Below are 14,162 nucleotides of genomic sequence, written 5' to 3' on the forward strand. Positions count from 1 at the left end.
GGCATCATAACAACTAAACAGTGAAGAAATGAGCTCACCCAAAAGTCTGTTTAGGAAGTACATATTTAAGAAAGGGGTGGGTGCTGGAATGGTCACATAGTCATTTATTAAGTCACACAACCACAACTCTCATATCCTTTTCAGAAAGTAGAAGCATAAATCAGCAGGGAAACTGTAAATATCTTACTTCAAAATAAGGTTCCTAAAGAGTTTTTATGGGAATAAAACATCATAACTTTAGTGATAGAGATAATGAATATGCTACAGTCGGGACCATGTATCTTTGGAGACAAGTGGGTATGTATCTACTAAAGGCATTTCTATATAAGTTAGGGAACATATGGTGAGTGTTTTTCAGTCATAAAAGTATACATTAGTCTAAATGTATATTCATATCATTTTTCAGAGCAATTTCTTTGTAAATGCTGATAATGTTACATATTTAAGAAAGGGGTGGGTTTATATATTTTCAAAACTAGACCACTGAAGTAAAAAACTTTACCCTAAAAATAGTTTTAGGAAAGCAAAGTTATCTGTGCTTTTCTGACTAAGGAACAGAGAGAAAGCAATTCCAGGACTGTGACTTTAAATGATGATACAGTCTTAAGAATGTGTGTGTATCATAATTCCTGACAGAGAATTTTAGTTTTGCTTTCCAAATTCAAAGTAAAATTCTCTGCAAAAAAGCAACAGATAAGATTCTTCCAGTAGAAAACTTTCCAGTACTCACCAAGGCTATGTTAGTTGATGTATTTAGGCTCTTCAGTTCATTTATTCTATTTCTCCATTGATTTATTAACTGTTGGAGGGAATTTAGCTGAAGAGAGAAGACAGAAAAATAATGAGTCAATTTTGAGTGTTTTAACTTTGTTTCTCCAACAACTTCATGTCTTTACTTGCCAAAAATCACAAAAAGTTTATAAAACATTTTTATGGCAAATTGTACTATTTGCCTAAGATATTCCAGCTATAGTTCCCTCCCTGTTCTCCAACTCCCGATGTCCCCTGGTTCAGAATCTCAAGTATGTGGCAGCACAGAGAGAGTTATATCTGGATGGGAGGCAAACATGGGTACTAGTAGAAATGCTTGATCATGAACGTAGACAACACAAAATACAGTTTATGTCATTTCCTTCAGCACCAAACTTACTTAAGCCCAGCTTTTTTATTTTTTGACATCTGATACACGAGAATGTTAATATGACAGACGGTGTCTTTTTTTCACTTTGTTTTTCTAGCATTCATCATGGTGTTTGCACCTAAGAGACGCTCCATAAATGTCAAATGATGAAAGGGTCTGACTTCTAGGAATAACCGCTATTATTTCTAATAAAAATAGTGACATTCCTAGTTATATAGCCAAAATATATTATTACCATGTTAGATAACCAACCAATTTCAACGAAAGTAATTTAGAAAATACAAATAGCCTTGTCTTGAGAAAAATTCTAGACCTCATTCACTTTGCCAACATATAAGCAAGCCACTACAAACAGAGAAGACAGTAATTAACAGCTAATCTGGTATCAAGGTAGATGAATAGGAAACAAACTTACATAACTCTGTAAGTTATTGCTGGTTAAGAAGTTATGGTATTCAAGCCTCAACTCCTCTGGTGAAATGTCTGTAAAACCTGAAGTGAGGAATCAATTGGAATCTTTAAAATAAATAACAATATTTTTAATATTATAGTAAAGCTAGAAGTTCTAGACAAGAAAATATGCTGATGCTGATCACAAGGAAATTTTTATAATCAAAAGGAAAAATTTCAAAGCCTATATTCTAATGTTGAACAAAGTATAAAATTAAAATACAATTGGATATCTGATTTTCAAAGGGAGAAATTTTCTAAAGATAAATGGGATGGAAGGAATAACAAAGAAAAGAAAGAGTTGACCACATACACATTCAAACTTCTGTCTAAAAAATATTCTGCATGCCAGAAACTATAAGCAAAACTAAAAGGCAAATGGTAAACTGAGAAAACCATGACTGTAACATATATGACTGGAGAAGAGCTAATGTCAATGTATAAATAGTACTTAAAAACCAATAAGAAAAATAAGTTAATATGGGCAAATAAACACCCAACTCATAAAAAAATTCAAATAGCCAGTAAATAAGTAAAATAAAAGAGTTGATTTAAAAATACAACTAAAAATAGAGACAAAGTGCTTTACTTAATGGAAAAAATTAAAAATGGATGGTATTTACTATTATTAAGGATGTGGTAAAATGGATATTCTCCTAAATTGCTTTTAAGGGAAATAAAAAGGTGTTTTTCTGGGAGAAAAATTTTAAATAAGCATCAAATGTCTTAAATATGTTTACACCTTCTGTCCTTAATAGAATTTCTAGGATTTAACCTGAGGAAATAATTAGATATACAAACAAAGAGTTTAATGTATAAAGATGTTCATTCTAGTATTTTTAGTAGTAGAGACAAACTGAAAACAACAAAGTAGAATACAAAACTAGATTATGATCCTAATTTTATATATTTATATGTATACAGGAAATATGGTTGTGTGTGTATATTTTGAAAGAAAAGACTCAAAAATGCTATAGTTGTTATCTCTATGAAATCAGGTGATCTTTATTTTGTTTACATATTTCTGTATTTTTCAAGTCTTTTATGGCACCAGCCATAAATTTATAATTAGGAAAACTTCTAAAGAAAGTTCAGGATGTTTTCTACAGAGAATTACTCATATCCCACATATCATTAACTCCACAAATCCCTATACTCCAGAATAAAGAAAAGACTAAACATTCAAATTAGAACATTGGATTCTTTTTTTTTTTTTTAAGATTTTATTTATTTATTTGACAGATCATTAAGTCGCCAGAGCAGCAGGCAGAGAGAGAGAGAGGCAAGCAGGCTCCCTGCTGAGCAGAGAGCCTGATGTGGGGCTTGATCCCAAGATCCTGAGACCATGACCCTCTGAGCCGAAGGCAGAGGCTTAACCCACTGAACCACCCAGGTGCCCCCCAAACCTTGGATTCTTCTAACAATTTATCTTTATACCATCTTGATTAACTGTCCAGGCCAAAAAACCTAGGAATCCCCTTGCATTTCTCATTCCTCACATCTAATTAATCAGCATCCTGCCAGTTCTCTCCGAAACGGAACATGGATTTGACCAATTTGTCTCCACTGCTAGTAACGATAATTCAGTCAGTCACAAGCATTTGTCTCCTAACTCATCTCCTTGCCTCTGTATTGCTTTCCACCCCCCACCACTCCCTACACACCATTTCTTTTCATACAACAGTCCAAGTAAGTTTTTTCTAATCAGATCATGTCCTTCTCCCACTTAAAGCTCCACATGGCTACCTAGAACAATTAGGCCTAATATGACGGGGCTCCTGGCTGACTCCATGGCCTGTGTCCTATAACTCTTTCCTTTATTCACTCTCCTCCAGTGGTTCAGGCTTCACTAGTCCTCAAACTTGCCAACCTTGTTCCTACAAGGGCCTAAGCACTAGTTGTTCCCGTTGCCAAGAATGTTTTCCCCAAATAATTCCCCTAAGTGACAACCTTCTTTTCACTTAGGACTCATCTTCATACTGTCCCCTAAGAAAGGATAAACACTTTAGCTAAAGGAATGCTGTCCCTCAAGTCACTTTTTCCTCCTTCCAGCTGTTCCTCCTCTGAGCCCCACAGGACACAGAAAATTATGTGAGTATTTTCTCAATTCTCTCAAGGGTGATACAAAAATAATATCATTTTAGATGCACAGGAAAAGTTAATTCATTATAATTGATGTCTAAGGACAGCAGTTGGGTGCCTGGGTGGCTCAGTAGGTTAAATGTCTGCTTTCAGCTCAGGTCATGATCCTAGGGTCCTGGGATGGAGTCCTGCATCGGGCTCCCTACTCATGCATCTCCCTCTATGCCTCCCCACTGCTTGTAATCTCTCTCTCTGTCAAATAAATAAAATCTTAAAAAAAAAAAAAATCCAGGACAGCAGTTCACCACCTTCCTAGTCTCATGACCCAAATACATTCTTAAAAATCATTAAAAAACCCCCAAAAGCTTTTGCATATATAGGTTATACATATCAATAATGACCATATTTAAAATGAAAAATAAGAAATACAGAACATATTAAATCACATAAAAATAAGAAACCAGGGGCGCCTTGGTGGTACGTCGGTTGAGCATCCAACTCTTCATTTCGTCTCAGGTCATGATCTCAGGGTCATGGGATTGAGCCCTGTGTTGGGCTTCATGTTCACCTTGGAGTCGACTTGAGATTCTCTCTCTCTTCCCCTCTTCTCCTGCCTGCACTCTCTCTCTCAAATAAGTAAATACATCTTAAAAAAAAAAAGGGGGGGCACCTGGGTGGCTCAGTGGGTTAAAGCCTCTGCCTTCGGCTCAGGTCATGATATCAGGGTCCTGGGATCGAGCCCCGCATCGGGCTCTCTGCTCAGCAGGGAGCCTGCTTCCCTTCCTCTCTCCCTGCCTGCCTCTCTGCCTATTTGTGATCTCTGTCTGTCAAATAAATAAATAAACCTTAAAAAAAAAAGGGAACCAACTACATATCAACATAAATGAAAAGACTAATTTTCAAAGCAAAAAAATAAAAATTTAGTGAAATGAGCAGGTTTGTCTTATGTTCGCCAATTTTTAAATATACCGTAATTTTAAAATATTTTATTGCTAAGAAATGGTAACCCTCTTCAGAATTTTCAGTGGGTCATCAGCTTTTTGCAGATGGAGGGTCTGTTTGTAAATTATTTTAACATTTGACTTTAATAGAAGACTGCTGGATTATTCTGCTTCTACATTCAATCTGTTGCAATCTGTTGCCTAGTTGAAGTATATGAAGAAAGTTTGTTCTAATACAGATAAGTAGTTGGAAATGGAGGACTTAAATAGCTTTTTCAGGTAATTATGGACATACTTTTTTGACACTACCTCAAAACTTGAGAGGTTATAGTTTCTTAAAGGTTAGCTATAATGCAAACTCAAACCATATTCATTAACTTTTTGTACTACTATATTAAATCCAATGGTTTATCTTGCGCTTAGAATGGATTTTTCAGCCATGCATAATTTTCACTTGAAAGCCTGAATTTTGTCACTGGCAATAAACAGTCATTTTTTGGTACGCCTGGGTGGCTCAGTTGGTTAAGTGCCTGCCTTTGGCTCAGGTCATGACCCCAGAGTCCTGGGATCCCACATTGGGCTCCTTGCTCAGCAGGGAGCCTGCTTCTCCCTCTGCCTGCTCTGCCTGTTCTGCCTGTTGTTCTCCGTGCTTTTGCCCTCTTTCACAAATAAATATATAAAAAAATCTTAAAAAAAAAAAAAAAGATTGGGGCGCCTGGGTGGCTCAGTGGGTTAAACCTCTGCCTTCGGCTCAGGTCATGATCTCAGGGTCCTGGGATAGAGCCCCGCATCAGGCTCTCTGCTCAGAAGAGAGCCTGCTTCCCCTTCTCTCTCTGCCTGCCTCTCTGCCTACTTGTGATCTATCTCTGTCAAATAAGTAAATAAAATCTTTAAAAATTAAAAAAAAAAGGCTAAAAAATAGACATTTTTTTTCTTTGAGGTGACAGGCTTACTTCATTAGTTTTTTAAGAAAATGTTGCCAAATACCAAAGTCTCGGTAATGAGAGTTATCAGTCATTCTTTCAAGTAAATATTGTCTGTGAAAAAAGTGGCTAGTTGAGCTCACAACTCAAATGATAACCTTAGTGCTTTTCCTCAAGACAACTATCATATCCGAGTATATGGCAGAAGCACTTATGTGTGCTTCCCATTTTGTCACACAGATTAAAAAGGTGTCCACTCAAGGGTCAAGATTAATAAAATCAACATTTTTACTTCTTTATCAGAAATTTTAAGTGAAAAAAGGCGTTAATTTTTTTTTTTTTTTTAACAGTGGTGCCTGGCTGGCTCAGTCAGAGGAGCATGTGACTCTTGATTCAGGGTTGTGAATTTGAGCGTTGGTGGCATAGTGGTGAGCATAGCTGCCTTCCAAAATTGTGAATTTGAGCCCCACACTGGTCGTAGAGATTACTTAAGTAAACAAAGCTTTAAAAAAAATGGTTTGGGGGCGCCTGGGTGGCTCAGTGGGTTAAGCCTCTGCCTTCCACTCGGGTCGTGATCTCAGAGTTCTGGGATCGAGTCCCGCATTGGGCTCTCTGCTTGGCGGGGAGCCTGCTTCCTCCTCTCTCTCTTTCTCTCTCTCTCTCTCTGCTTGCCTCTCTGCCTACTTGTGATCTCTCTGTGTCAAATAAATAAAACTTAAAAAAAAAAATGGTTTTGTATTGACTACTATAGTCTGCTAGTACAGTAAGTTGCCTCTGCCTTGATTCACACTAAGATATGTTTTACCCATCAATGTTTTTGTACCAATAGTGCAAATGTCAACAGAGTCAAAATGGCAATTAATGTCTTAGTATATTATGAAAATTGAATTTTGAGCCTTTAGAATGCTCTCAGGAATAGGGTTGCCAGACTTAGCAAATAATAATACAGGATACCCAGTTAAATTTGAATTTCAAATATATAACAAATACTTTTTTAGTATAAGTATGTCCCAAATATCACATGGAATATTCAAGTACTAAAAATATTATTTTTTAGGGGAGACTGGGTGGTTTAGTTGGTTAAGTTGGTTTCAGTTCAGGTGTTGACCTCACGGGTTGTGGGATCAAGCCTGGTGTTGGGTTCCCCACTCAGCAGGGAGTTTGCTCCCCTCTTGCTTTCTTTCCCTCTGCCCCTCCCTTGGCTTGTGCACTCTCTCTCTCTGTAATAGATAAATAAATCTTACCAAAATTAAAGAAAAGAAAAGAAAACACTAGTGAAATTATCGTATTTATTTATATTACTTATTGTCTCCTTCCTTCAAGAATATAAGCTCTGTAAGGGAGGGACCTTGTCTGTCTTGCTTATCACTATCTTAGAGCTAAGAATAGGGCCTAGCACAAAAGAAATTCTGTAAGTATTTTCTTGAATGACTGAGTGAATAAATAACTAAGGACTGATGTGATACCAATGCTCATAGGGAAATGAGCTGAGAGAGAGCAGGGATCCCAGAGTTCTGAGAGATCGCAAAGGCTCTCATCTGCTAGATACTTGCTGGTTACTCTGTAGGGCAGACGCCCAGGACCACTCAAGAGGGATTAGAAAAGTGTGGTGCTCTAGGTTTCAGCTCAGAAAGGGCTTAGGGACTATGAAACAAAGAAAACAAGGGAAAAAGGGCGTTCTAAACAAATGATATCCCTGTAGTCCAGTTGAAGTTCTTTACCTTCAAACATTATCTCCAGGACAGGTCTCAACATGCTTTATGAAAAATAGCTATCTTTAGAAGAAAATATAGGGAAGAAAGGGAGAACAGTATCAGGCAGCCACAGCCTTAATGACAGGTAAGATGTGAATCTTCAGGTCACTGCAGGCAGCTAAGAGATTTTGAAGTTGTACCCATAGGTAAACAAGAAAGCAGAGATTCTTCGGGAGCTTACAGAACTGGAATTGTGGTGGGTACTGATTTCAGTATTTTCTCATGAGAACTATGTATCTTAAATGAACTGTATCTTTAAAAAAAAAAAAAAAAAGAATAGAACTGTATCTTCTAGTCCTTATTTCTGAATTAGGAAGTTCTGCCAGAATACTGGAATACTTGAAACAATGTCCAAACTTTCTTAACTGTAGCTAAGTTTGTAGTTAGTTTACTTGGCATGCTCTTGGTTTTAGGAAATAAGAGTTGTAAAACATATTTTAAAAACATACAATTTCTCAATTACCTGAAATATTAGGTTTCTTTTTCATTGGTGAATAAACAGAAAACATCCACTGCCCTGATGATTCCCAAATTTCCATATCTTTTATAATTCCTTCCCTGGGGAAAAAAAAAGAGCAAAGGATCTTTTTCATCTGCTTGTTAAAATTTACTGTTTATAATTTTCAATGACTGAAATTCTAAATTGTAGTAAATATGTAATTTCAGGTTAAAAAAGAAAAGATTTTATTTATTTTTAGAGAGAGCAGGAGAGAGTACACATGCAAAGGGGGCTGTAGAGGAAGAGGGAGAAGCAGATTCCCCGTTGAGGGTGGAGTCTGACACAGGGCTCAATCTCAGGACTCTGAGATCACCACCTGAGCTGAAATCAAGAGTCAGATGCTTAACTGACTGAGCTACCCAGGTGTCCCTAGATTTTTTCCATTGTATTTTCTGAAGACTATTCTTTAGAGCAGAATTTATGAACTAAGAACTATATTTAATGATTTTAAGTATTATAATATTAAATAAGTTCATGGTTTTGGTTTTCCAGTTAATTGAACCATTAAGCAATAGATTTGGTAAATGAGAACTATCAAACTACACATATTTTAAAGAACTAAAATATACAATACTAATTTTAATCTTTCTTCATTCATTATTATAAACATCAATAACATTTAACTGGGAAAAGAAAGAGCCACGTATTGCATGGAGCACTGTGGAATTGAATTTTGGAACACTGAAAAAAAATAAAAATCATTCCAGTTTTTAATACATTTCATGGCATATCTCTTTAGTCAGAAACAAAGCAAATAAAAAAAATAAAAAAAAAAGAAAGAACCACGTAATATAGAACCATAAAATTTTAAAAGTGGGTAGCACTTTAGGATCATTTTGTCTAATTCTCATATTTTGCAAAAAGGGACAACAGACCCACACCCATATAGTTAATTTATTGGCAACGTGATGGGTAGATTCAACTTTAAATTAAATGTTTCCCTCCACCATCAAGAATGTTACAATTAATAAAATGAGAGATACCACAGAGATAACTGTACTAAATTCAGGATTTTTACAACATCAAATACAGGAAGGTGGGCTTTGTTTGCTCTTTTACCTTTTTTTAAAAAAATCAATTGTATATGATATATGGATCAAAATGTTTAACACTCATTCTAATTTATTATGAGAAATAAAAGACTAATGAATATATTTAAGTACTGTCCTGGGAGCTGAAGCAACAGTTACAGAATTCCAGGGACTATTGTGGCACAAGTCACACATTCTACTATGATCAGGAAATAATAGGGAATCTACTCTACAGTAATGAAGGAAATCAAATGAAACCAGTTTCAGCGGGGAAGTGGAAGTAAAAGTTTTAGGAAAAATATACCAGATGCCTTAAGTGACCACCAAGAGTACAAGTGACCACCAAGAGTGCTTTAAATTACCTCATACTTTGTAAAGAACTAATAATATACAACAAACTCAAGCAAAACTACCTTAGAAAGATATTCACAATATACTGTTATCAATAGAAAAATGGAAAAAGCATAATTAGCTCTGAGAAGTCATTACGCTGGTATGGAAAGGGGACATATTTTTTTTTTTTTTTTTTTTTTTTTTTTTTTAAAGATTTTTTTTATTTATTTGACAGAGAGAAATCACAAGTAGATGGAGAGGCAGGTAGAGAGAGAGAGAGGGAAGCAGGCTCCCTGCTGAGCAGAGAGCCCGATGCGGGACTCGATCCCAGGACTCTGAGATCATGACCCGAGCCGAAGGCAGTGGCTTAGCCCACTGAGCCACCCAGGCGCCCCATGGAAAGGGGACATATTTTTAAGGGTAAATACTATGACATATGTAAAATAGTGGTTATCTCTAAGTGATAGGATTGTGGGTGCTTTTTCTTCTTTTTGCTTATTCTGACTTTTTTAATGATTTTTTTTTGAAGATTTTATTTATTTATTTGACAGACAGAGATAACAAGTAGGCAGAGAGGCAGGCAGAGAGAGTGCCCCAATATTACTTCTTTTTAAAGAAAAGATTGTAGGTACTTTTGAAAAAAAAATATGCAAATGGGTAGTAATTTCTCTGAAGGCTACCACTTACAGAAGTTTCTTTTCATCTTTCTGCCCATCAGGGCTGGGTGAAGCAAATGGGTTCTGGGACACTCCAAACCCTCTGTTCCTGCTAGTTGAAGCTCCAGAATTGAAGGAACTAAAAGATGGCTTTTCTTGATCTCTGCTGCCCCCCCATGGTGTTGATTTGGAGAAGCTGGATGGCTGGATAACGCTGGAGTATCTTTGGCTGGTGGTATTCCATCCACGTCTGTTATTACCTGAAAATAAAGAATAAAACAATTTTATTGGCAATACCTCTTTTAAACCTCTAAAAATTTCATTAATATTATCTTACTATGGGCAGACATTATACAAAGATTCAACAAGCACCACACTGCCACTCATTTTAAATCAGAAAACTCTTCATTTTTGACTTACATATAGTTACTTGTAAACAACAAATCATGTAATGGTCTAATGGCATATTTTGTTTAACAAGATGGAGAGAAGTGCAAACCCTGAGGAAAATAATGATATATTAGTAAGTTCAGCTGATATAAGCTTATTAAGTAAATAATTGCTTGATAGTAGATTTAGGACGTATCCTAAATCATAAACTCCTTCAGGATAAAAAGCTGTCTTAATCATTCTTTGCTCTCTTACAGTGCCCTATAGAGCAGTAACATCGGAAAATGGACAATGTATTAAAGAGTTTGTTGAATATGAAAAATTAGATTCTACCCTCTATCCTTGAACAGATGCTTAAATCTACTTGACTCAGTCCTCCCTCTGGGGAAATAACATCTACCCACCTATCTTTCACAGGGAGATTATTTACATGTGAATAAAATGCATTCAGTTCTATTATCAGCAGATTCTAATATTTCATAATTATCACAATGAAGCAACAGGACTCTCTTCCCTTGTCTCTGTATTTTAAAAAATTGTGGGGCACCTGGGCAGCTCAGGTGGGTTAAGCACCTGCCTTTGGCTCAGGTCCTGATCCCAGGGTCCTGGGATTGAGCCCACATCAGGCTTCCTCTGCCTGCCACGCCCCCTGCTTGTGCTCTCTCTCTGTCAAATAAATAAATAAAATCTTAAACTACCTCATTTACTCAGCACTTCCTAGTTGGAACCAAGATAATTTTCTTTTTTTCTGACTGAATTAAGAGATATGCCATGAAATGTATTAAAAACTGGAATGATGAGAGATATATTCCTTCATGAAAATTCATCTCCCAACTCTAAAACTACCTAATAAAACCAAAGAGAAAAAAGAACAGATTGCTGGGCCAGACCCCTCATTTAAGTGTTAATGGTATTTTATTTTTCTGAAGTTCCAAATTCATTGGGGGATGACACAACTAAAGAAGTTCATTCTTTCTTTTGTATATGGCTTTTGGTCTTCATTTATTAATTACAAAAGCATTCATTTCTGGGAGATAAATACTGTTTACTTGTTGAGTTTTATTTATATTTTCTCCGTCCATCAACCCATTAAATATTTACTTTCTAATTACTACATCTATAGTGAGTCTCCACAGAACGTCAAATATTAAGTCACATTTTCCAAGGAAATACGTTCCCAAGTATCAGATCCCGAGTCCTAATTTTTGGCTTGGAAGATTTCACAAGACTAATTGTGGGTGATGCAAAAGGCCTGTGTTCAAGAAGAGCGATCACAGGTGAAACCACTATGCAACACAAATTAAAGATGAGACGAACAGTCCTAAGAGAGGGAAGGGAAGGAAAGTAACAGAAGGGGGTCAGCATCTTGTGATACTTTTAAGGACTAAGTTCCAATCCTAAGAAAATAAAAACCTACTTATTCATCTGACCTTTAAAACCTTGCTTTGCGTGGTTTCATGTCTGATCCCTCCTCTCCTGGAACGCCCTCCTTTCACCTCATCCACAATTGGCTTAAATATTCCCAAAACTTTGACAACGACTTAGACCCAGGGAGTAGGATAACGCGGTCCTCCACACCCCTTCTCTCATACCTCAGAGTCCTTCTTCTTCTTCTTTTTTTAAATTTTATTTATTTATTTGACACAGAGACCACAGGTAGGCAGAGAGAGAGAGGAAGGGAAGCAGGCCCCCTGCTGAGCAGAGAGTCTGATGCGGGACTCTGCGGGGCTCGATCCCAGGACCCCGACATCATGACCTGAGCCGAAGGCAGAGGCTTAACCCACTGACCACCCAGGCGCCCCTACCTCAGAGTTCTTTACTGGGCAACTTCCAGTTTCACCTCCAACGTTACGAGCACGTACACTCGCCTAGGGTAGAGTTTTGCAGCTATTAGATTGTTCCCCAACGTTAAGCATCCAGGCTGTGACCCCAACGGCTAGCCTCTCTCAAAAAATAAAAAATTCAGTAAAAATTATATTTAGGGTGTCAAGGGAGACAAAAGAACCAGTACGCAGAAGGGTAGGAAAGCAAGGAGGCGTCTGGGTGGACCTCCACCCATTCTCCGGACCATCACCACGCACAGACATGAGAGTTCTGACACGTACTTCCGACCTAAAAACTCATTGTTTCGCATTCGTACCAAAGGCCGAGTCCCGGTCTTCATCCCCTCAACTACAACCAGCCGAATCCCCACACAGCACAGAGGAGCACCGGAGAGACCCTGGGCCGGGCCTGTGGGCGGGACCGAAAAGGGGACGACGCCAGCACGTCATCGTCACCTGACTGGTGCGCCGCCGCGCTACGCCGAGCGACGGGCCCCACGACGGACGCCCGTTCTCAGCCCCACGGCCCTGGCTCCAGGCCTTCCCCCGCTCCACCGGCGGCGGAGGATGGAGGGGCACGTCACCTGAGGGCTGCTGCTGCCGTCCTCCGCCCGCACCCCCGGCGCCAGGATGTTCGTTCCAGCACCGGTCTCCAAAGCGGCACCGGCCTTGAAGGAAGAACTGACAAATGGTCATAGCCGACGGCGTCGCCCACGGAACGGTCTTCAGTCAGCACCCTCAGCGGACGGAGAGCCCAAAGCAACCGAAGGTCCCTCCCTGCTACCGTGACGTCATCTTCTCGCGTCCCCACCTCCCCCCTTCTCTGGTCCTGCCCTGCGGTGAGAGGCGTAGGTCCTACCCAATAGGATTTGAGAAGAGCGGGCGGCCCCCCGCTCACTGAGTTGGGCTTGGGAGAGCGGAAAGCTTGAATGGTTAACGTGGGGGAAGAGGCGCGTTTGCGCGTGGTGCAGAGCCTCGGACTGCAAGGAAAGTTTGAGGTTCCGAAATAAGAGGAGAGCAGGTTAAGGAAATTTAGATTTTCAGCGCAGCCACGGAGGGTTTGAGAGACCGAGTTGTAATTTGCATTTGTACTGTTGAGAAAGTGAAAATCCACGCAGCCATTCATCAGGTGGAAAACCGATATAGCCACTTATAAGGTAAACAGGAAACAGTGTTTCCTTCAAGGACAGACTGCAACTGAAAAGTATCATAACCCCATCTTTGGATAAACACTACATTCTTACACTCTGAGAAAGCTAGTTCTTTCAAGTCCGCGTAGGCGCCGCTGTTTGAAATTGTATCAGTAAGAATGAAACATCCCACTCTTGCGTGGAGGAGCTGAGACTCTTGGACCCAGAGAAGCAGCATCATTTCTATCCAGGTGCCCAGCTTCCGATAAGGCGTTCCTGAAAAAAGCATTCCTATTTTTCTTAACTTTGTAGTTTCCAGGAGGCCTGGGTGGCTCAGTCGGTTGCCGGCTGCCTTCTGCTCAGGTCATGATCCCAGGCTGCTGGCATGAGTCCCGGGTTGAGCTCCTTGCTGGGTAGGGAGCCTGTTTCCCTCTGCTTGCTATGCCTGCTGCTTGCTCCCACTGCTTGTGCGCGCTCTCTCTCTCTGACAAATAAATAAAATCTTAAAAAGAAAAAAAATTTGTAGTTTCCAAGGAAACGTGACCCCACATCCACTGCTCAGTCCAGATCTGATGTTGATGCCTTTACACAGAGCTCTGCTTTGCTTTGAGCTTGTAAAATCTTACCTAAAATCCACCTAGTCCGCAAATCTTACAGTTGTCTTTTCCTTCGTAGGGTGAGACACCCCTACCGTTCCTCTGGTTCGCAGTCTCCATGGTTGCCAGGAGGCAAAAAATATGACTTTGTTGGATTATAGATTTATCCCTGGTGTTTTAAAATGATTGGCCGTTGTTCTTGTTCGCATCTTTGGATTTTGAATACAGTGGAAGCTACAAAAGCACTGGGGATAACTGCTACAATGTAGTTTGAAGTTTTTATTTTAAGTAATCTCTATGCCCAAGTTTATTTAAACCTAGTTTATTTAAAAAAAAAAAAAATTCAAGTGGGGCCCCTGGCTGGCTCAGGCAGTAGACCATGCAACTCTTGATCTCAGGGTTGTGAGTTCAAG

The 14,162-nt window shown here is 38.9% G+C and overlaps 1 protein-coding gene across 7 annotated transcripts in view; it reads right to left on the reverse strand.

The window, feature by feature from the left end:
- The window catches only part of NUP42 (nucleoporin 42), a 51,115-nt gene extending 38,282 nt beyond the window's left edge, over positions 1–12,833 (reverse strand). For 5 of the 7 annotated variants that reach the window (XM_032305167.1, XM_032305171.1, XM_032305173.1 and 2 more), the window contains exons 1-5: positions 12,608–12,833; positions 9,842–10,070; positions 7,755–7,849; positions 1,557–1,633; positions 731–817 (exon numbers count right to left, since the gene is read on the reverse strand). In XM_032305167.1, coding sequence (XP_032161058.1) covers positions 731–817; positions 1,557–1,633; positions 7,755–7,849; positions 9,842–10,070; positions 12,608–12,719 — 600 coding nt within the window. In that variant the 5' untranslated portion in view covers positions 12,720–12,833. Of the gene's footprint in view, positions 1–730; positions 818–1,556; positions 1,634–7,754; positions 7,850–9,841; positions 10,071–12,340 lie in introns of all 7 variants that reach the window. The other 2 variants (XM_032305165.1, XM_032305166.1) reach the window with 2 other exon arrangements.
- Positions 12,834–14,162: the final 1,329 nt, after the last annotated feature.

This window comes from Mustela erminea, chromosome 11, assembly GCF_009829155.1.
Source record: "Mustela erminea isolate mMusErm1 chromosome 11, mMusErm1.Pri, whole genome shotgun sequence".
Taxonomy (NCBI): Eukaryota; Metazoa; Chordata; class Mammalia; order Carnivora; family Mustelidae; genus Mustela; species Mustela erminea.